Genomic DNA, 21,157 nt, shown 5'->3' on the forward strand with positions numbered 1-21,157 from the left:
AATAACCTCCCAACTGTACTGACCAGTAATGTGTGCACAACCTGAAATGGAATGATAGCAGTGTTAATATATGAAGATTAAAAGGAGATCAAATCTAAGTGCGTTGTTCGTGAGCTAGTGTGTCTCCTTTCTCTCTGCTGTGGAGCTCACCATAGGCAGTGGACTCTGTTGCTTCAAAGACAGCGGTGTCTGTCTGCTTAAATTCAAAGTTGTCTGTGTCAAACAGGGCTCTCAAACAACCCCCGAGACACTCGGCAGCTTGAGGATGAAAAGTAGTTCCCCCGGCTAACAGCGAGGGGTAGTGTTGCTCCAAGACAACACTATTAGTCCTTTACCTTTTTTTTTTTTTTTTTTTTTTTTTTTTCCTTTGGCTTTCTTTCTCCTGTTTGCCATTCTTACATAAAACCCTGACTTAGTGTTGATTATTCAGCTTCTCCTTGGGAGCAGAGAATATGTTTGTGCCATTCGTCCATAAGAGTTTTGGAGGTTGCTCTTCAACAGCCTCCAAAATACAATAGATGATGAAAGTCATTACTTTTAAAATGTTATTTACTGATGATGATGTGGTGATGCTGCCCTTGTATGGTTGTAAAGATATTGCACTTAAAAGAAAAACATTAATAGTGCTTTTGGATGCAAAAGTTTTTTGGGTTTTTTTCTGCACAAAGTTCATCAAAGGGGAAGTAAAAACATGATTGTGGCCATTTCAGGCCACAGAGGCTGAGCATGTTGTCCTTGCAATCTTGTCAGGAGTGTAGTTGTGCGCACAGCTGGTGAATATTTAATGTCTGTGTCCTGCTTTGCTGTTCCCACTGGGGAGAAACTGTACTATAACTATGTAATAGCTTCTTGGCCCTTTAGGCCCACAAAAGAGCTTTTGCTGCGCTTGAATGTTTGCTGACTCTTCTCACCTGGAGAGAGTATGACTGTTTATACAGCTTTTCTGTAGAAGAGTGTGTTTGTTGTGTCGATCGACTGAATAAATACCAAATACAGCAATTGCATCTGACATTTCTGCACTTGCAATACACGGCAGACTGTTTGTTGGCTCACTGGTTTAGTTCAAACTGAAATAGCTCATTAATTATTGGATGTGCTACCATGAAATTATGTACAAAGATCCATGACATTTTAGAAGGAGAATCTGACAGTAATCAAGTCACCTTCTGTGACTCTTTTTTCCAGTTAAAATATTATATTCTTTAATTTGATAAATATTCTGATATTGTTTGCCAAATGTTTTGGTTGGTTTTTTTTTTCATGGATTTCAAGTTACTTTTGTAACTTATTTTGTGTTCAAATTAAAACCTTTTTCAGTATTTATGGGATTTCTTTAATATATAGTTGTGTTTTTAGAACCACTTTTTGTGCATTCTGTTTGTATTTAAACTTCAAGTGTTTTTACGACTTTTTAAGTATTTTGTGTTGATCTTCGGTGTTTTAGTCATTTATGCTTGTAAATATATATTTTGTGAACTTTTGCATTTGCCTTTGGCGACTGCTTGACTTTACATTCACTGCCCTCAACTAATCAAACTTAATTTTGTCCAATTCTTTTGGCAGATGCTTGCAAAAATAAATAACGTTCCCATAATTCACTTACTTTGTTTTTAAACATGGTAAACATTATACCTGCTAAATCAGCATGATAGCACTGTGAGGGTTTACCTCAAACCACCACTGTGCCCAAGTGCAGCCTCAGTGCCACTAACATGGCAGCAGACTCCTCGCTCTTCTTTAGATGTGAGCTATTGTAGGTCAGGTAGTGAATTAATTAAAGAAGTGATCTGTTGTGAGTACAGTGATGCCAACTGCAGTGTAAACCACAAAACTATTACAGCTCTTTTTTTTTTTTTTTTTTTTACCGCTGTGTTGTAACTCTGTCTCCCTCTCTGGAGGTGATTTATTACTAAAATATTTATCTACCGTTTAGACAGTGGTGACTGAACTCCATCTTACAGAGGGCAGCATCTCATTACTGTCCCTCTCCTCCTATTGCCAGTCAAGCCTTCAAAGTCAAGGCTGACCTGCTTCAGATGAGCACTCCAGCCAGCCTGCCACGTCTGCTGAAGGAAACCTGCAGACATAGACTAATTACACCAAACTGCCCTTTCCCTTTCACATGCCTCACTCGGATCACTGAATAAATAGGTCTTTTTTTTTCTTCTTCTTTTTTTTTTCTTCTGTTCCCACATCCCCACGAAGGACATCTTTTGAGGGACACGAGGGAAAAGCTAACAGTGAAAAGAGCTCTTGAAACTACATTACTGTAGCGACAATAACAAGTTTGTCAGCAGTAGTCTGGCTCTGGAGAATCATTCTGTTAGAGATGTGACATGTCAGTGTCGTTACCAGCAGGGGAACTGGGTCAGGCTGACTGTAAAAGAGGACCAGCCAATTCTGCCCACTTTGCTCTAAAAACTCACTTCAGGAAGCACATTTTTGCCTGTCGAAAGAATACAATGAAACTTATAATAAATCTGCGTCAAAGGATGCCATATCAAATGTAAGACAAATTTATAAAGAAAAGACATTCAAAGACATAAATAACATTGTAATCATGTAATTGTATCTGTCTTAATGCTCCCGCTTCAAAAACAAACACATCCTGAGATACTGAACCACCTCTACTTAGAAGAGATCTCAATCACTGCTGCATTCAGACACAAACATACTATATTTGACATTAGCCCTGAGGCCATGACCCAGATATATCTGATATATTGTATTACTTTATTGTAAGTTGCTCTGCATTGCAGCCATGTTGTCTTACAATACCGTTTTTAGTCTAAAACGGTCTCTAAAGCTTATGTTTATGTCTGTTTTCACAACAGATGATTAACTGTTTCTATTTGAAAGATGATGAAATGGAGCTCAACAAGACGATCCTTATCAATATCGATCAATAAGCTGAAGGACCTTGGTGCAGACACTGTGGATATACATGGCACATTCCTGTGTCCTCTCCTCTCAGCTTTTGATTTGATTTATAGGGCATGTCTGGCCGGAGTCCAGTCACATCTAATAGAATCACAAAACGTCGACAAAGTAGTCATCAGGGCACCCTGGCATTTGTACTGATGTGTGGTGGGGACACGAGGACAATAAATGATTTTGAACCTAACGGGGCAGGGAAGGGTATGGTCCCATCATCGCAGAGAAACGTATTCATTGACTCAAGAACAACAGTGTATGTGGATAAACAGGCCAGAGGCAGAAGGAGGACATGAAAGGGAAGAAAAAGAGCAGAGGGGGGGACGGACAGAGAAAGAAAGGTGAAATGGAGAGGTAAGAAGACAAGACGAGACGAGAGGGAAGAGAAATCGGGGAGGAATTAAGATTTTCTTCTCTTGTTTAACTACAAGAAGACGTGCTCTGTCAGCAGATTGACAACGATATCCTTTTCCACACACCCTGATGTCAGTGTCACTTTGACATTTCTCTCTTAGAATTTAATTTGATTTTTGCAAAATATTAGAGGTAAAATATGACTTTTTCCATTTGAAAGGAGAAATACGAGGACAGCAAAATGTAGAATGTTAGTTTAGAGCCACAAAAGTGCAGTACAACATAACAGACTTTGCGTCTGTCACATCATAATTTGTCCCTCTCTGGGAGTTGTAATCTCAGATGTGAAGATGATAATTTGATAACAATTAGCAGCGTCCAGATTTACACAGACAGAATTTCAGATTTATTTGGCTCATCTCAATGATGGCACTCAAATATTCTGTTTGCTCTCTAATGATCAGGTTCTAAACAGACACTCAGACAACCGTCAAAATCAATGATAATGTGCCAGATTAGTGTCTGAGTGGAGCTGGAAGGGCACTTTGACATTACATTCCCAGATCAGTGCAAACTTTCAGACAGATCACTCAACCCTGCCAAAGATTAGATAAAGAATTGAATCAGCCCTGAACACATTCCCTGTCAAATTCAAGGTATGATTCTGAATACTTCAGTCATGCCAGTGTTTGATTTAATCTTGAATCCGTTGTCATTTTCAAAATGCACATATTTTCCTTATGTAAAAAAGTATGTTAAATGCAGAAAGGCAGCAAATATAAATTGATCAATCAATTATTCCATCAATGTAAACAGTAGTCGGCAACTATTTTACTGACTCATTGATCATTTTTAAGTAGAGTGGAGACATTTTATTTATATTAGTCACTGAATATTGTTGAGTTTTAGATTGTTAATCAAACACTTCATCACAATGGGATGAGAATGTAAAATGGACAATATACAAAATTGACAAAATGATTAATTGAGTAATAATTAACAGATTAATCACTAATGAAAAAAAAGCTATCTATAAAATTAAAAAGCAATAATCAAATCTTGTCTCTCCTGAATCTTCAAGTGCATTGTTATTTCTACATATATTTCACACAATATTCGTTCATGAGCAAAGAGTGCGTATCAGTCACGTCACGAGAATTGCAGAGTTGAGCAGCAGGTGGAAGTGGCTTTTGTGGGACATTAGTAGGCAATTTAAGCATTCGTGCCCCCTTCCTGGTGGAAATGAGAGAAAACGGTCAGCGTGAATCCAAGAAATCATGTTTCAACCTGTTTGTTTCCAGGACGACAGCGCACACACAAGCCAGCCAGACACACCTTTCTTCTAATCTGGCAGAGATAGGGGCTACTTAGTCGGGGAGCGCAGAGGAGGCACGAGGAGGGGGAGGGATGGCTGGGATGTGTACACACATAAGTACTCTCAGACAAAACACACACACACACGCAGTGAGGGCTGAGACGAGGAGGGAGGAGAGGCGATAAAGAGTTAGAGGTGTAAAAAGGGAGGAGAGGTGCATAGAGAAGAAAACAGAAAGAGGGAGGAGGCATGATGGTCCTTCAGTAGCTGTGTGTTGCCAAACTGCGCCGGTATCCTGCATACCCCGGGGACGCCTAATCAGCCGCTCTGCAAGATGTCTCAGAGGAAAAGGAGTTTCACATTTGGAGCTTATGGAGGGTAAGATAATGGAGGAATAATCTGTCTGAAAGTCAGCTGATGTACGAGTTTGCCAGTCTTGCAATGAAACTGTGACACAGTAGTGTACCTGTTGCTTCTCGTTGCCAACCCAGTGAGAGGAGCAATGAGAGGACGGTGAAAGACTGCTCAGGGAGATGTACTGCACCTGCTCTACAGCTGCAGAATTAGGTAACAAGGTTATTGACTGTCAGTGTGGCGGCCCCCTAATTCACAGCTTTAACCATTAATAGTGAAAAGCTGCAGAGATGCTGAACTAATGAGAACAGTTTATTAATGTGTGAGGTCACAGGAGGAGGCGTTCAGAAGATTGCTTGTGTGCATGTGAGTGGCTCATCGGGATGATGCTTTGACTGCCTTGGTCATGGTGACCTGTTCCAGCATGTTTGTTTTTCGAAAAGACCTCACAGAAGTTGCTTGTCAGATTGCTTGGCACAATATCCTAAATGTGTCAACGTGAATAAAAACAATGCACCAGTTTTTTTTATTTATTAAATTCATTAGTCCATTGGTGACAAGTAAAGTTATCAGAAGATAAATGGAAAAATGATGAAAACAGGAGATTTCTGATTACTTCTTAAGTGTGCACTTTTTTTCATTTAGGAAAACAAACATATTAAAAAACAAAGCACTAGTTTTGTCATCGTTGAAAATCGTATCCTCATTAAATGCTGGTAATATCGAGGTATTATGAGATAAAGGATTCCGAGGTTAGCTGCATCTCCACTGTGGTGCCAGTGAATAACTCAAATACCTCATCATGCTGAGTAAAAGCACAGGAAATGATCTCCTTTTTGTATTGTCACAGTTTTCCAAGCAAGGGACTGATGATTTTGTAGCAGTCAGAATGTGAATCTTTGAGATATGTAAATACAAGTACTTTTGGTTTATTAACAGTGAGCCACACAGCCAGGCAGTGCATTAGAATTCATGAGGCGGTGAAATTACTTTTGCTGTTGCGTTTTGCTGCTCGTGAGCTCTGCCAAGTCTGCCTACAAAACACTCATGAGGCTCAAGTTGACATTTCTGAAGTAGAAGGCAGGTTGAAAGCTTGCCTGAGTGCACAGGCAGATACAGCCTAGTAATAGCAGAGAGGGGGATGTACTTTTAGGGCACGAAAACAACATTTTTTTTTTTAACGGTAACAACCCCTTTTTATAGAGTTGTGCAATGAGATTGCAGGAAAAGTCAGAAATAAAAATGTAATGCTATTCTGACAAATGCACTCCACTGATCTGACCTTCACTCGACATATTTTATTGTCTGAGCTTTCCAGTGAATATAGAAAGTTGTACTCTATTTTGTCTTTCTTGGTTTCAGATTAGTTATAACATCACAACTATTTCCTGTGGAATTACTAAGTGTAGAGAGTCTGTTTATTCATGTGTTAATTAAAAGACTGGTTTAGAGACTTGAGGCTGTATCACAAATCTTCACTACACCTTGATGTCAAATTGACTGTTAGATGTCAGACAGAGGTGACTGTGGTTAATTGGAAGTGCTTCTCATGAAACACCCAGTGGCCTTCATACCACTGATAAATCTCTCAGCTTGTAAATGAGGGTCATTGAAGTAAGGGTCATTGAAGCTGTGATAACTACAATAACTTAAAAAAAAAAAATTCCTACCACGAGTGGTTAACCAGGGAAAAAGTCTTAACAATAACAACAACAACAACAGAAACTCCTTGTTGTTTAGGTGCTTGGGCGTTCTTATCAGTACAGCTTGTTCCCAGAAGAATATATTTCTAAGGTTTGTTGTTTAGGTGCTTGGGCGTTCTTATCAGTACAGCTTGTTCCCAGAAGAATATATTTCTAAGGTTAAACATTATGCATTTTTTCTTTTTTCCCAGATAGAAAGACTACTACCCGCAGAATGGATTGCATTTTTATAGATTAGTCCTTGGGCTCTGGTGTCAGATCAAAAACCCTTAAATATCTTGATTAAAATTGTCAAAATCTGTAGCCGGAAGAAAAAAAAAAAAAAAGTTCCGATCAGGTGCTTCTCTACATTTTATTAAAAAAAAAAACACTGAATTTGTTGGAAAGGTTCTACATTGGTAAGTAAAACAGGAAAACGTTTTGTGAGATTGTACTGAATTACTAATTTATTACATCTGTTGTCAAATGAGAGCATAAAATAAGTGCTTGCATCTCTCCATATGCAGCCTGGCTGTCTGATGACACTTGTTGACAAAGCCACGTACAGGTGTAGCACTCCACTATCTTCCACAGAAGAACTCTACTAGAACAATAGCTGATTGTAGGTGCCCTGTTCAGTGATTGTGTTCCTTATATTTAATTTACCTCCAATGAAATCTATGATTTAAATGTGACAATTTTCTAGTCACATTCCTGCTCTAGTAACATCTAAACCAGCATTGCCTCGGGATCCTTTAAAAGCATGCAGCTGTCTGAGATGAATAACTGTGTTTATTTCTCGAAAAGAAATTAGCTGGTTTGCATTTTTAATTGAATGCGTCTTGCAGACTTGTTTTGTGTGCAATTGTAAGGAAAACTAGTCTCTTTTGTTAAAAGCCTTGTTGTTTAAAAAAAGAAAAAAAAAGATTCTCTCTGTGGAAATAAGTGCTTATTGAAAACCAGGGAAAGGATTCTCAAACAGAAACGAGTAGTGATCCAGACTTGGAACATTACATTTAAAATCTGCATTTGTTTTCGGGACCTTTCTTTGTAGAAGTTATTTTGTCAAAGTCTGATTTCCGCCTACAATTTAATGGTAATTGCTGTTTGTGGATAATAATGCTGCTGTTTTGAAGAAATGCTTATATAAACATTGCAAACCAAAATGGATGAGCTGAAAAACAATTGGAAATTGCACCCTTTTTAAATATGAAGTCTCCTGTGCCATTTGTATTGCTGATTATGCTCTTAATGTAGTATTCAAACTCGGTGGGAAAGATAATTTAAAACAAAGTTGAAGACAGCATGTTTAAAAACTATTTTTAACCTATAGATATTGATAGCTTTGTGTTAGCTGTGATTGCAGTCTGAAAATCCTGTTTGTATTCATGTTTGCGCAGACACTGAGAAGGGCAGACCAATCAGTGACCAGTGTGTGTGGCTAAGTGCGATGACGTTGAAGCTGTGCATTTTTTTCTAAATGCACTAGCAGCAGTGGTTGAGTTTTGGCGCGTATAGTTGTTGATCGGTTAAAGGCTTCTCTAATAGTTTACTTACGCCCAGAAGGATGGAAACGATTCTCTCTGGACAGCAGCCAAACTCATAAATTCATGCAGTGAATTTGGGTCTAGTAACATCAGGGTAATTCTGGAATTTAAATCATATGGAGAAGCACGAGTGACTTTCTGAACTGAGGTCGTGATGGTAAACCGAAGATTTAGAAAAAAGCTCATCGATGATGCTGGTGTGTTCACAAGCTTAAAATTACAACTGTTTGGATTCTTGCTGGCGAGTAAAGTCAGTTTTAAGCCTGAAGACCAGTGGCAACTGCTCAGCCAAGTGAAAGATTATAGGATTGTGCACACATCCCACTGCTCAGTTACAGTTTCACTTGCAGGTAGTACAGCTTTATGTATTATTTCTGTTTTTATTGGCTTTGCTTCATCTTTTATCTTTGTACTAAAAGACCCTAAAAACTTCACCATCAAATATTTCTCAAACATTAAAGTTTCAGGACTAAATAAGTCAAAAGTTTTTGGCTTTATTAGAGTTCATTTCTTAAACTCTCAAGTTTATCTGTCTGATCAGAACGATGACAAGAAAAACGCTCACATTACACGTGTCTCCAACCCTGTATCACACCAAAGCATCTGAGTCTACAGCATAATGTGTCAATGTCATTTTTTGCTTTGCCGAGGCATGAAAAACCACGTGGTTAGGTTTAGGAAAATAAAACCATGTGGCACGTAAGGTCCTGAGTTTGATCCGTCCAATCCCCAACCTGTCTCCCAACTTTGACTTGAGTAGTTATGATTCGTTCTATAACCTTCATAACATGACCTCCTCCTGAGAGTGTCATCATACTTGTGTGTGTATATAGAGATCAAAAAGTAGCTGTGGGTCGAGTGCAAAAGACGTATGCGTTTGTTTTGTCGAGGACAACAGTCCCAGTAATAGAGACATTTCTGTTGTGAAATACTGAAACCAAAACTGTGGAACTCGCTGCTCATAGTAAGAAACTGATTAATAAAATACGTCATGAGGTTCCTGGAAACGTGATGTCTCTTTCACTCTGACCCTCTCTTTGACAGTGCAGGTTTTTGTGTGACTGCTGCTCTCTCGCTGTTAATATTCCGACCAGATAATATATTAGTCATTTATTCTCTCGACCTCTCAGTTCACATGATTTGGAGAAGATTATAATCTTTACCGGTTTTCATGAAGCAGCTCGGCAGCCTCCTTTCCCAGCAACTAGCCAAATGCTGACTTTTTCCTTGAAGGATTTTTTTAAATTTTTTTTTTCCTTTTACTAAAGCTGCATTCAGTTTAGTAAAATCAGCCAAAAAAGTTTGATGGCCGCAAAAACATTTAAGTAGCTGGTGGAGTTCTGGTTAGCTGCCATCTGTATGTGCACATACTGCATAACGCAGCTAGAAAGTGTGTGGGCTGCCTGAAAATATGGATTCAAGTCAATCACAGTTAATAATATACTTGATCGTATTTTACTACTACTCTACATGTTGAAACCGCACAGACTAAACTACTGAGAGCAACCCTTATTCATTGACTTTAACAGAGGAGGACTGCTGGAGTAGAACAATTAAATTGGACAAGTGCTCTTGACAGTCTTGTTCTGAATGGTAACGGTTGATGGAAAGTTTTTGCTGCATCTCACATTTAACATAATTCTAGAGCTTTCTGTCTGAATGAACCAATTTTCTATCAGCTGTTTGCTCCTCATAGTAAACAGAGCATGTGGTTTCAGTGTAAATTTTAGTTTCACAACTGTCAGTGAAATCCATGTTTGTAGGTTTGTGATTATAATTTGAAAAAAAATCAATTATTATTCTACTTGGCAGAAATGAACTTAGTTGGTTGTAGTTAGGAGAACTGGGTTAATTCATTTTCATTTAAAATCCAATGATTTTTATGAAATGTGATATAATAAGGCCTCTTGTCACAACATGTCCGTTTAACACTGGAAGCTGGCTCTAAAGATGTTTAACCGTTTTTCAAGTGTTGCTTGAATTATCACACTTAAAGTCTTAAAAAAAACACTTGAAATAGACACAGTAAGAGCTCATTGGTAAAAAGCATTTAAATAGTTATTCTAACGAAGCCTACTTTATGTTTTGCCTCTGTGTCCGTCCTCGAGTGGGGGTCATGTGTTTCTACAAGGGACAGAGGTGTTTATGTGACGGCCTGTTTCTCACTCCGGATTGTTAACACTAAAACAGTGTGTTGCCTGTGTCAGCAGGTTGATAATCACCAGCCGTATCGCTGACTGGCAAACTAGTATTTCCATTCTCAACACCGGGCAACAAAAACAAAGCAAAAGAGCAGCGCCCTCATCAGCAGCTCCCAGAATGTGTTTGCACGTCAAATAAAGTTTAGAGTCAGGCACAAAGGTGAGCAATATTCACTGACAGAACCAAGTGCGAAGAATGTGTGCACTGCAAGACGTTAAAGGAATCACGTTTGATTCCAGACACTCTGCGCTGATACCATTTCAATTTCTTACATCATCCCATCCTCTCAGTTTTATCCAGTATTTTGTCAACACAAACAAGTACTGAAATAGCAAAGATACAGAGCTAGAGATAGTAACAGACTAGTGAGCTGGGAGAAACAGAGGGATATCAGTGCCAAGACAGAGACATGCACACATACACAGAGAACAGCCCCGTTTTTACCACTTAGCTCTATTCTGCCACCCAGTGGTGCGGGCATGCTATTGAATATTGACCCACTGCACTTAAAACACTACCTGAACACGAAATCCACATTTTAGACTTTGAGTCTGAGACTTAGAAATTGTATTTGTAGGCACGTTCTTGTGCTATCAACTGATCTCAGCCACAGTCTATAGTGTTCATTCCAACGGTAGTTATTTTTCAAGGGAAAAGGAGTTGAAACAATTTATGAAACTTCAGTAGAAATTTGAAGTACTTTTTACTATGGTTCTGTATCATATCGTGCTGCTTTCAAATTCTATAACACATTTCAGAGTGAAATACAACATTGTACCAAATTACATTTATTTAAGTTACAGTACTAGTTACTTATTGTGATAATTGGCATAAATTAATAATCAGTAATATATTAATGTCAGTTACAAGGGCTAGTTTAAATTTTTTATACTTTGAGTACATTTTGCAATTCTATAAGTTGATATTTATGTTCTCTCACTTAAGTAACATTATCTATGCAGGAACCTGAAGCATTTTTATATTTCAATATTGTGGCTTTGCTGGAGTAAAGGCTCAGAATACTCTCTCTACCATTGGCTGCCATGTGTGTATGACTTTAAAGGTATTTTGCCTCACTGGTCACAAATTTGAATTATTTTAGCCAAAGGTCACCATGACCTCATAAAACACGTTTGTGGCCATAACTCAAGAGTTATGCTAATTATATTCCACACAAATGTCTGATAGGGTAAAATTATAAGGTGATGACATTTTATAACCAAAAGGTCAAAGGTCATCCTCATTGTGAACATAATAATGTTCTGCAAAAAAAAAAAAAAAAATTGGGGCATTATTCAACACCAGAGGTCAGGAACAGAAGGGCAGATTGTGACCATATTTCACATTTGGTTGGATACTAAATTGGTGACACTGATCTTGCTTGTCCACCTTGGTGATTGTATAAATCTTCTGTGCTGTTGAGCTGAAGATGTGCGTGAAGCATCTACATTTTAGATTTTGTAGCTCCTCTGTTGCGACATCCATATTTGAAGCATTGCGTACTATCATGGCTACAACTGTGTGTTTTATCAGACAAATTCCTTTAAAGTTTTCACCCATATTTTATGGTTTTGGACAGACATGGATGTAAAATGAAACTTGACTTGTTGGCAGAGGCAAACACTTGTTAAGAAGTGGTGTGATCAAACAGTGTCAATCTCTTTTCTTATACATTTAAACACTATTCAAAAGTAAATTATTATTATTTTATTTTTTTAAAACATCTTTTTTATGAATATCTTATTGAGGTGATAGTAAATCCAAGGACATGTGCAATGTTGTGTTTGGATGCATCCCTTGCCTTAGATTCCCCTTATATCTTAAGTGGATTTTTACCTTACCGGGAATCTCATTCATCATTTTGAAAGGTTGCTCATGAGATTGGGCATGGTATGCAAAATGAATAATCAATACACTGTCTCTCTGTCAATGTCAACAGATAGTGACGTCTATCTGTACCTCTAGCGGGAAACCAGTACATTCATTCGGTAGTACTTGATAAGCTGGACATGCAAAATGTAAATAAATGGTCCTTGCTTAGATTCTACTTTGTGAGAAATCTTGGAAATAAGAGAGCTGTTTAAAAAAAAGTAATAATAATAATAATAATTGCTATGGCACACTGCATATAAACCTGATTGCAGTTCTTCTTTTTGACCACATAAATGAGACTTTCAGAAGAATGGCTTCGATTGCCTTGATGGTATTTTCATTTTGTTCCTTTACTCATGACTGGAGTGAGTGCCCGAGTGTGTCAGCAGAGAAGGGCCATGGTAATTATTTGACTGACTTACCTTTGGGAAGGAAGGGATAAACGGTGATTAGTTGCATATTGATTGCCAGCTATTGTCCACTTTGGTGCCGTTTCAAAGATTGATTAACGTGGGAGAATCTGGCCAGCGTCACTTGTATGCAGGGCGAAATGGATAAGAGCGCCATTCACAAAAAACACCTGACTTGTTGGGTAAATGAAATGCACCAGCAGAAAGAATCCGTTGCACCACTTTGTTTTTTCGCTGGCTGCCTTTTATCTAATATTCCCTTTTTTTCCTCTTCCTGGCTGCTAAAAATCATTTTTATATGTTTTATTCATGCAATTTACTTTAAAAAAAAGTTTAAAAAAAAAAGTATGATATTTCATTCTTTTGATAAATTCTGCTGCATTTTGGCACTGGTCTAGACTCAACTAGACTCGACTGGACTAGACTGCTTGCTGCCTGCCTCTGCCATGCTCCCCTTCCCAATTCTGAGACAATCTCTCTCTGAATGTACTTAGCAAGTAGCTGGCAGGCAGCGGAGTAGATAAAGGAAGAAAAGGGAGCGGTGGACAGAAGCGATGTGAATCATCTTCATCTGGCTTCGTAGAGGCACATTTTGGTGTATGTCTGCCAAAAACATTCAAACTGCACTCGCCAAAATTTTCGTATTAGCAATGTATCAAATTATCGCACCTGTTGTAAAAGTGCCCGCCAGTTGTGACACTGAAAATGATCACACAACTCGGCCTTCCTCTCAGCTACATGGAGGGTTTCAGCAGCTCCTGGGTCACTGCTTTGGTTGGGTGTCATCACTCTCATTAGTGTTGTTTCCTGCCACGGCAGACAGCTCTGATAAACTTGCTATGCACTTCTGGTGAATCAGTAAGTGAGCAAATAGACAAAAAAAAAATAAGCTTAGTCAGTGAACATAGTGGGCCATTTAGCAGCTCCAGAGCCACATGTTTCCCTCAGGTGTTGGTGGAGAGAAAAATTGAGTTGTAAAATTGATAACCGTTTACTCTATCTAGTATTGACCTAAAAATTATTTGTCAAAATTGTGTTTACAGATTATTTAGCACTGGCCAAAAAAAAAATCAACTAAGTTAAAGAACAATGATCACATTTACATTTGAGAATTTTGATCCAGTTGCATCAGTAGCAGTGCTGCCGCTGTGCCAGAGCTACCATGGTCAGCAGCAGAGCTTCTGATTACTTCCTTGCCACTGTCGGCTGATCCAATGATGTTCGGGAAGGATTTTCTGAAGTTGAGGGTCGACATTTGCACATTAATAACTTTTGGGCTTTTGTTGCACTTTTATCTCTTAACCAGTCAAATTGTTTACCTGAGCCTCTCCTTACGCTTGTGTGTGTGTGTGTGTGTGTGTGTGTGTGTGTGTGTGTGTGTGTGTGTGTGTGTGTGTGTGTGTGTGTGTGTGTGTGTGTGTGTGTGTGTGTGTGTGTGTGTGTGTGTGTGTGTGTAAGCGAGAGTGAGCGTGAGTAGGAAATTCACAAGGTTTTATGTTAAAAAAAAAAAAATCAAAGCCGCTTTCATTCACATTTCATAAAATGAAGAAATGTCTTGTCAGTCAAAATCAAAAGAAATCAGCATAATTCTTACTTTATTCCAATAATGAAAATTGTTCACCAGCAAAGAAATGGAATTCAGTTTAATCTGTTGTCACTTTGCTTCTCTTTAGAGTTGACAAGAGCTTCTCCAGGACCAGAACCTCATGGTGAGTCCTCTCCTTTTAAAGAAAGTTATGCATCAGAGAATTTAGTTTCATGCTTCACTGGTCCCAACACTCATCTTTACAACATTGCATTTCCAACCACTGAAGATTTTGAGATTGAGGCTGTTCAAACTGAAAATTTGGTTCCACATGTACCTTAGTTCACTTGAACACTTTGTTCTGTTTGGCTTCTACTCCTTTTCATGGCCTGGGTTACACCTATTTTGCCAGCACTAGGTTGTCTGTCTGTTCCACCCATATTTACTTTCAGCATGCCCTCCTGTTGTATGCTGCAGCAATAAACATGAAAATTTCCATTTTTGTATTTTACAGCCCATTAACTCGGCATAAAGAGCACAGAGATAGACTTTGACTTATTCATCAGTTTGATCCTTAGTCAAGTACTTAAAGGAGAACGTATTGTAATTGCAATTAGACTCTTCCACTTTAATACCCTCAAAATGTTCTTAGTCAAGGTTACAATGTGATGACCCCAGTAAAGATGTCGTCAAAAAAGTTGAAGGCTAAAAAGGCTCTATTTTTAGACCAATAAAACCATAAGCCTTTCAGCCTTTTTATCTCAACTCTGACTTTTTCCTGGCTCGTAAAGGAGATTTTCAATTGTGCATATAATTATTTGATCACTGAGAACCTCTATCTGCTCTAATGACTTTGGACATCTGTACATGATCAAAATGGAGATAGTGCAGCTTTTAATGTTTCCTACGCGGACAGTAGTCTCCCAGCAGGGAGGGGGAGTGTTTGGCTGGAAATACGAGGGCAGGAGCAGATGGACGGAGACAGGGAGCACAAGAATGTGTGTAATACCAGCTGGCCATGTACAGCACAGGCCTCCAAGTTCTCAACCATCAAGGGCCTCAGGTCTATCCATAGTATCACTTTCACACATAAACATGTTTGCAATATTTTACTTGTATTCTACAGCAGTACATTGATTGATTGATTTATTCTATTGTTGTGTTATGCACTAATGATATGCCCAGCCCAAGCAGGGTTACATGTACCATTGTTAAGAAAAGGGAACCTTAGTAGCTGCCTAAATTTCAAACAATTCTAAGCAAATAAAACATCATGATGTTTCTTTTCCAAGCAAAGGAAGCTAACTTATACGTATAAAAACTAAATAACAACGAGAGGCCCCCATTTGCCTCTTAATTTAAACAGTTACCATCTGGGTGGCAATATTGTCCTCCTTTATTTACCAAAAACAAATCCAGATTTTCATTTGTTCCAAAGGAAGTTAAGTCTTTAAACAAAAATTGGGCAAAATTCAGAGGTCCAGCCGAAGCTCCACAGGAGGAAGTGCGTATAGATAATGGATGGATGGATAAATATTTTTGACTCATTGTAATAAGCACAACATACAAAGATATGTGATTCATTGTCAACAAAATATTATATGACGTAAAGTTGTTTTGCTAGTGTTATATTATAATAAGTGAGGTTTTTATATGCAGAATTTGTAATAGCGTCGCATCAAGGCAGCAAATGTCAGCATCATGACTACTGGTTACCATGATTATCATGGTTAGCAGATATATTCTGTCCTGCACAGATTAACTGGGCCGAGTCCATCCCTGAGTAGGAGGACTAACAAAATACAATCGGAGGAGACAAAATGTGTCATATTAGATGAAGCAGTATAGCGTTCAGAGGGATTTTGTCTGTTTGTTTACAAGGCTGTCATCTAGCTCAGCAATAGCTATAAAAAAAAAAAATGTGTTGCTTCATCATTATACATCAAATGGGTATACTGTGAAGAGAAACTTGAAGGTGCATGCATGATTCAGGCTCATCAGAGGAGAATACACCCTTTGCACACCTGCCCAATTTTATTTTAAGAATTCCAGTTTCTCTCTGTTACAAACAGGTCTGGAACAGATGCTAACGATGCCTCAGGGCAGGGTAATGCAGCTGATGGTTATACAGAGCACAGCTCTATGACTGTAGTCACTGAGTCATTATGATAGTTTTGTAAGCCATCAGTCTCAGGCTGCACTTACATTAGTGCAGGTATCAACAAGATACTTTGTACTCAAAAGAAATTAATTGTTAAGTACTGAGAGGGATTTGTTGAGGGGTTAGTTTATCTCCAAATCCAATAGATTTAGTTGCAAAATTGTACATAGTTGGAGCACTCCAGAAAAGATCTATGACTTAATTGGGTCTCTTCACCTCTTGTTACCCAGCCTGCCCTCCCGCTATTGTGTTATAGACAGCACCATGTCGGCAGGATTTACAGCAGCCTCAAACCACAGTGTGTGCCATTAAAACGGGCTGTCCTGGATCCTCTGTCATGTGCCACCACCTCAAATCCATCACAACATTATCCTCAACCAGCCAGGTGCACTGTTGATGTGAGTGAACGTGTGTCTGTGAAGAGGGGGCAAACACACAGCGCCCACACTTATCTGTCCGAAGCAACAACGTCTCCTTCAATCTCACCCTGGCACACAAACACTTTCTATTTGTGTTGAAGGGAATTGAGCAGCCTTGAATCATTTGGATAAGGAGGCCCAGTATACTCCTCAAGAAAGGTGAGAGCAAACATATTTTATTGTGCCAAAGTGTTCTCAGCACAGAGTTCCCAATTAAACCCTCATTAACTTGATTGCTCTCAAAAATGGAGGCAGTTATTTTCCTGTCTAAAGCTCCTGCTGTGCCACAATAAGGACGCCAGAATAAATGCCATGGTATTTCTGCAAGAATATTGCCAGTCTGCATGTGGAAAGGTTGGTTCCTAACAACGCTGTGTTGCACTAATTAAGGACAGCATTAGAATATTATAGTTAAAATTGCTGTCAGTGATGCAAATATAGTGGAACAACATAATTTCTAGTGTTGTCTAATTCTAAATTAAATCACTTTTAATTAACTTGTTTGTTTAGGGCCATTGCCTCAGGGGGCTCCTTTTTTGAGACAATGTGACATATTTATAATATGTATGTGCACAGCTGGAGGTGCGTCTGTTGCCTTGCAGCCATCTACTCTGAGCTGCACCAGGGCCATGAGCCCTGAGCGAGGCTTTGACGGACATGAGGAGCTGGGTGGTAATTAAGTGGTCCTCAGTGTTGAACAATGTGAAAGGGCGAGGCAAAGAGGCCTCTAATTGGGCATCTGTGCCACCTCAGATTGCTGTTAATTGCCAGTATCCATCCTGGTATGAGTCAGTGTCGTGAGGAGAAAGCAAACGGGACAAGAGAGTAGCCAACTGTAGCTCGGTGCGTGGACCACTGCTGGTTTATGGGGTCAGGGCATGGATTGACTTTTATTGGTCAAAAAAATATTTGCCATACTATACCTTCATGATCCACTAATATTTGGCATATGAACAAAAATTAAAGGTAACCCTCCCAATATAGTGTTATGTCCCTTTCTTGTTCCTGCTTTGCCCAGATGGCTCACAGTCCAGTTGAGCATCTTTGCAATGAGACAGAGATCTGATAGCTGAGCAGGCCGCTGCATCAAACTGAATTAATTTTAATGTTTGTTGAACTCCTGCTGCACAGTCTCACCGGGCGGTACATGGTTTAACCTTGCTACCAGGATATTCTTGGGCTTCAGTTTTATCAGTAGGCACCAGTGCTCCACTATACTGCACCATCCAAACATTATCACCTCCTGCATATTATGACGTGACTCATTGTGTATTGCTCTCACCAGAGCAAACCAAGTATACATTTCCATAACTCATCATTGCACAAATGTTTATTTATTTAAGGAAGCTGTGGCACTCTAAAAGCTCATTGACTGCCATGCCCTATTTTTTACAGTTTAGTATATTTTCTATGTGGCTCCTAGCACCACTCTTAAACCAGACTGTCACTTGGCTGCATCATCTGTTACTGTGCATCGTTATTTTTATTTTTCGTCAGACCTGGTTCTCGCCTCCATCGTCACAGCTTGAAGGTTATTGTACAGATTTGGATTCCATTCATGCAGCTTCAGTCCCCTCTTCCCATCACCTATCATGTTTTTCTCACATATAGTACTGCACCAAAAAATGAAATTTTTCAACATTAAACCAAAATATGACTGTAATGCAGTGCAAGTTTCACATTTGACATTTTGCATGTTGTTCTCAGAAGTTGTGACAATATATTCAAGTCCAATATAACTTGACTCTGATGTACATAATAACACGCATGCAAACGATAAAAGGGCTTGCCTAATATTTTGATACATGTATTATGATGGATATACAGTATGCTGTATAATTTAATGGCTACTTGTTAGAATGACCCAACATGCTCAGTATATTTATATTATGTGTACATAGAGTTTTATTAACAGTCATTTGTTTCTTACCTACATTGAATCTGCTGTATACCTGCACAAGAAACCTCATTAAAATTGTTTCATAATGTAAAATACAGAAATATTTATCTTTTGGCTTGAGTCTGTTATGCTAAAAAACTGTCACTCAAATGGACCCCCTCCAAATTGCTTTGTCTTATGAAACCTCTTATCTGATTATTCATACCTGGCATAATGAAATTAGTGTGACTAATGTTATTATCTCCAGAGACTTTCAATGAGAACTGAGCCAAGTACTTCTAAAAACCTTTTTGTTTCATTTTGAGTGGGTATGGCTGTGCTCATTAAACCCAGGTTTACCCAGGTCCTGGACTGTTTCAGAGATACAGACCAGCTGAGTTTTATTGTGGGTAAAAAGCAGCCTTCCCTTTGCTGTTCTGTGTGCTATTCTGACTGCATAAAAACCAGGAAAGAGACCCCTGCTGAGTCCCTTGCAGGTGTGTCCAGCCCTCAGTAAGTTCAGAGGGAATCGTGACCCGCTGCACTTGCAATGTGGTCTGCTCTGCAGGTTGTGGAGAGGGCACAGTCAGAGAAGAGCGTGGTGATGATGGAGGTTATTCTAGCAGATGGGGTCTGCCTTGTCATCCATTGCACCTGTTCAGTTAAGTACACAGCAGACTGCTGCTGCCTGGTTATATGAGAAAAGAAACGCGGATCAAAAAGGATCTTTTTGAAGTACTGTCCTCCTCCTTGCCAAGTTTCACATCACAATTTCTTGTAGATTGCAATGTACAGTTTTACAATACTGCAATAAAGACAATATTTCAAACACTGACCATAATATTACACAAGAACGTATTGCACATTCCTCCCTGTTGCGCTTCATTACCCTATTGATGTATTCAGGTAAGCAATTGAAAAGCTTGGGCCTACTGAGGGGGTAATGTTGCCTGCATTTGTAGCCATTTCACATTATCAGAAGGCCGACCACGTAATCAAGCTCTATTACATCTCAGTTCAAGAGACACATCAATTAGCCGCTATACATATCTCACTGAGTGGAAAGACAGAGAGCAAAGGAGGCTGATAATGGAGAGAATAATGCGTCACAGCCCTTAAATACATTTGTTTTGCTCAGGCAGTTATGCGCTGTTTTGTGTTGTGTGTGTGTGTGTGTTATATTGTTCATTAATGACACTATCAAATCATTCTTTGCATTTATACAATGACGTCTATACAATCAGTGTCATCAGGTACACATTTCGAAGCAAATTTGTGAAGCACTGGTGATTAAATGTGGTACTTATTTTTGTTTGGAAAATGGTGCTGACTAAGTTTTTTTTTCAATAGCAGACACAGCATGGCTCAAATATTGATGTAATCAGTCGTGGTGAGTTGTTTTTGTTGATTTCCCACAAAGCCTTTGACTGCACTTCACTATATGTGGTATGTGAATGTAACTTTCAATAATCAAGCATGCATCCCGGAGTTATGCATCAGCACCATCTTTTTTTACTATTTGCATATCTCTTCTCATTCTCTGCTTGAGGTCAGCTGTGTTATTGATGTTTTTCTTCCTCCTTTTTTGTCTTAGCCACTAAAGCAACCCCCTGTGCCCACCTAGAGCAGCTGATGACATCCCAGTATGTCCGCATAATAACTTTAATCACCTGGTTAGTCACAGAGGCACTCAGAAACACTGCAGAGTGGGCTCAAATTTAATCCACTCGATGAGGGATGCAGGAATACGGACAGAATTTAAAATTGTAAACATTATGTTTGTCTAGATATATAAAATAGGAAATTATCTCAATTGGTAGGGAAAGGAAATAACAAATTTAGAACAAAATTAAGGTTGTTTTTCTTCCAGCAAGTCAGTCTACAGTAAACCAAGTACAGTAAATTTAGCTTCCATAAAAAAATGTCTGGCCCTTACATTTTATTGAAATAATAATAAGCAATTTTTAATCAGCTTTAGTGCAATATAAATATTTTTATGGTCAACTTAAAAAGGACAATACAGATGATGGAGTGAAAAATGTAGTTCTTTTAAAATCTGTTTTGCTTATTACATTTAAACTAAATGGTGTTTTAGTGGATCCACATCAGTTACATCAAATCTAAACAGTATAAGACAACAGTTGAGTTCCGTCTCAGACAGGAAACCAGGGACGTGTTGTTCTGGTGGACTGTGGATGAACCACAATCTGTCTTCCATATGCTACCTGCCCCACTGACGGTCCTGTGGTTTCACACTCAGTTTTGGTCCAGGTTTATCACTGCCAAGATCTATGGAGAGGGCCACCCAAAATCTAAGTAATTATGGGAGGCAGCAGGATTCTGGGAGTGCTGACAACACTGTTGTTCTCTTGAAGAACTGCTTCCTCCTTCCTCCTTCTTCTTTCAAGCCTCAAGGGGAATGAGGCGCAAGGCCAAATCCCACAACTACTGTTAAATACCTTTTTCTTGAAAGATGTCTTTTTACCGATAGTGCGAAAGCCCT

At 38.9% G+C, this 21,157-nt stretch overlaps 1 protein-coding gene across 8 annotated transcripts in view; it reads left to right on the forward strand.

Moving 5' to 3' along the window:
- The first annotated feature begins 4,774 nt into the window (after nt 1–4,774).
- The window catches only part of rap1gapb (RAP1 GTPase activating protein b), a 58,448-nt gene continuing 42,065 nt past the window's right edge, over nt 4,775–21,157 (forward strand). For 2 of the 8 annotated variants that reach the window (XM_069691168.1, XM_069691170.1), the window contains exons 1-2: nt 4,775–4,981; nt 14,344–14,379. In XM_069691168.1, coding sequence (XP_069547269.1) covers nt 4,938–4,981; nt 14,344–14,379 — 80 coding nt within the window. In that variant the 5' untranslated portion in view covers nt 4,775–4,937. The remainder of the gene's footprint in view (nt 4,982–14,343; nt 14,380–21,157) is intronic. The other 6 variants (XM_069691169.1, XM_069691173.1, XM_069691176.1 and 3 more) reach the window with 5 other exon arrangements.

This window comes from Brachyistius frenatus, unplaced genomic scaffold (genome assembly GCF_029030835.1).
Source record: "Brachyistius frenatus isolate BFR_SWC_R1_liver_20210118 unplaced genomic scaffold, ASM2903083v1 Contig_10, whole genome shotgun sequence".
Classification (NCBI taxonomy): domain Eukaryota; kingdom Metazoa; phylum Chordata; class Actinopteri; family Embiotocidae; genus Brachyistius; species Brachyistius frenatus.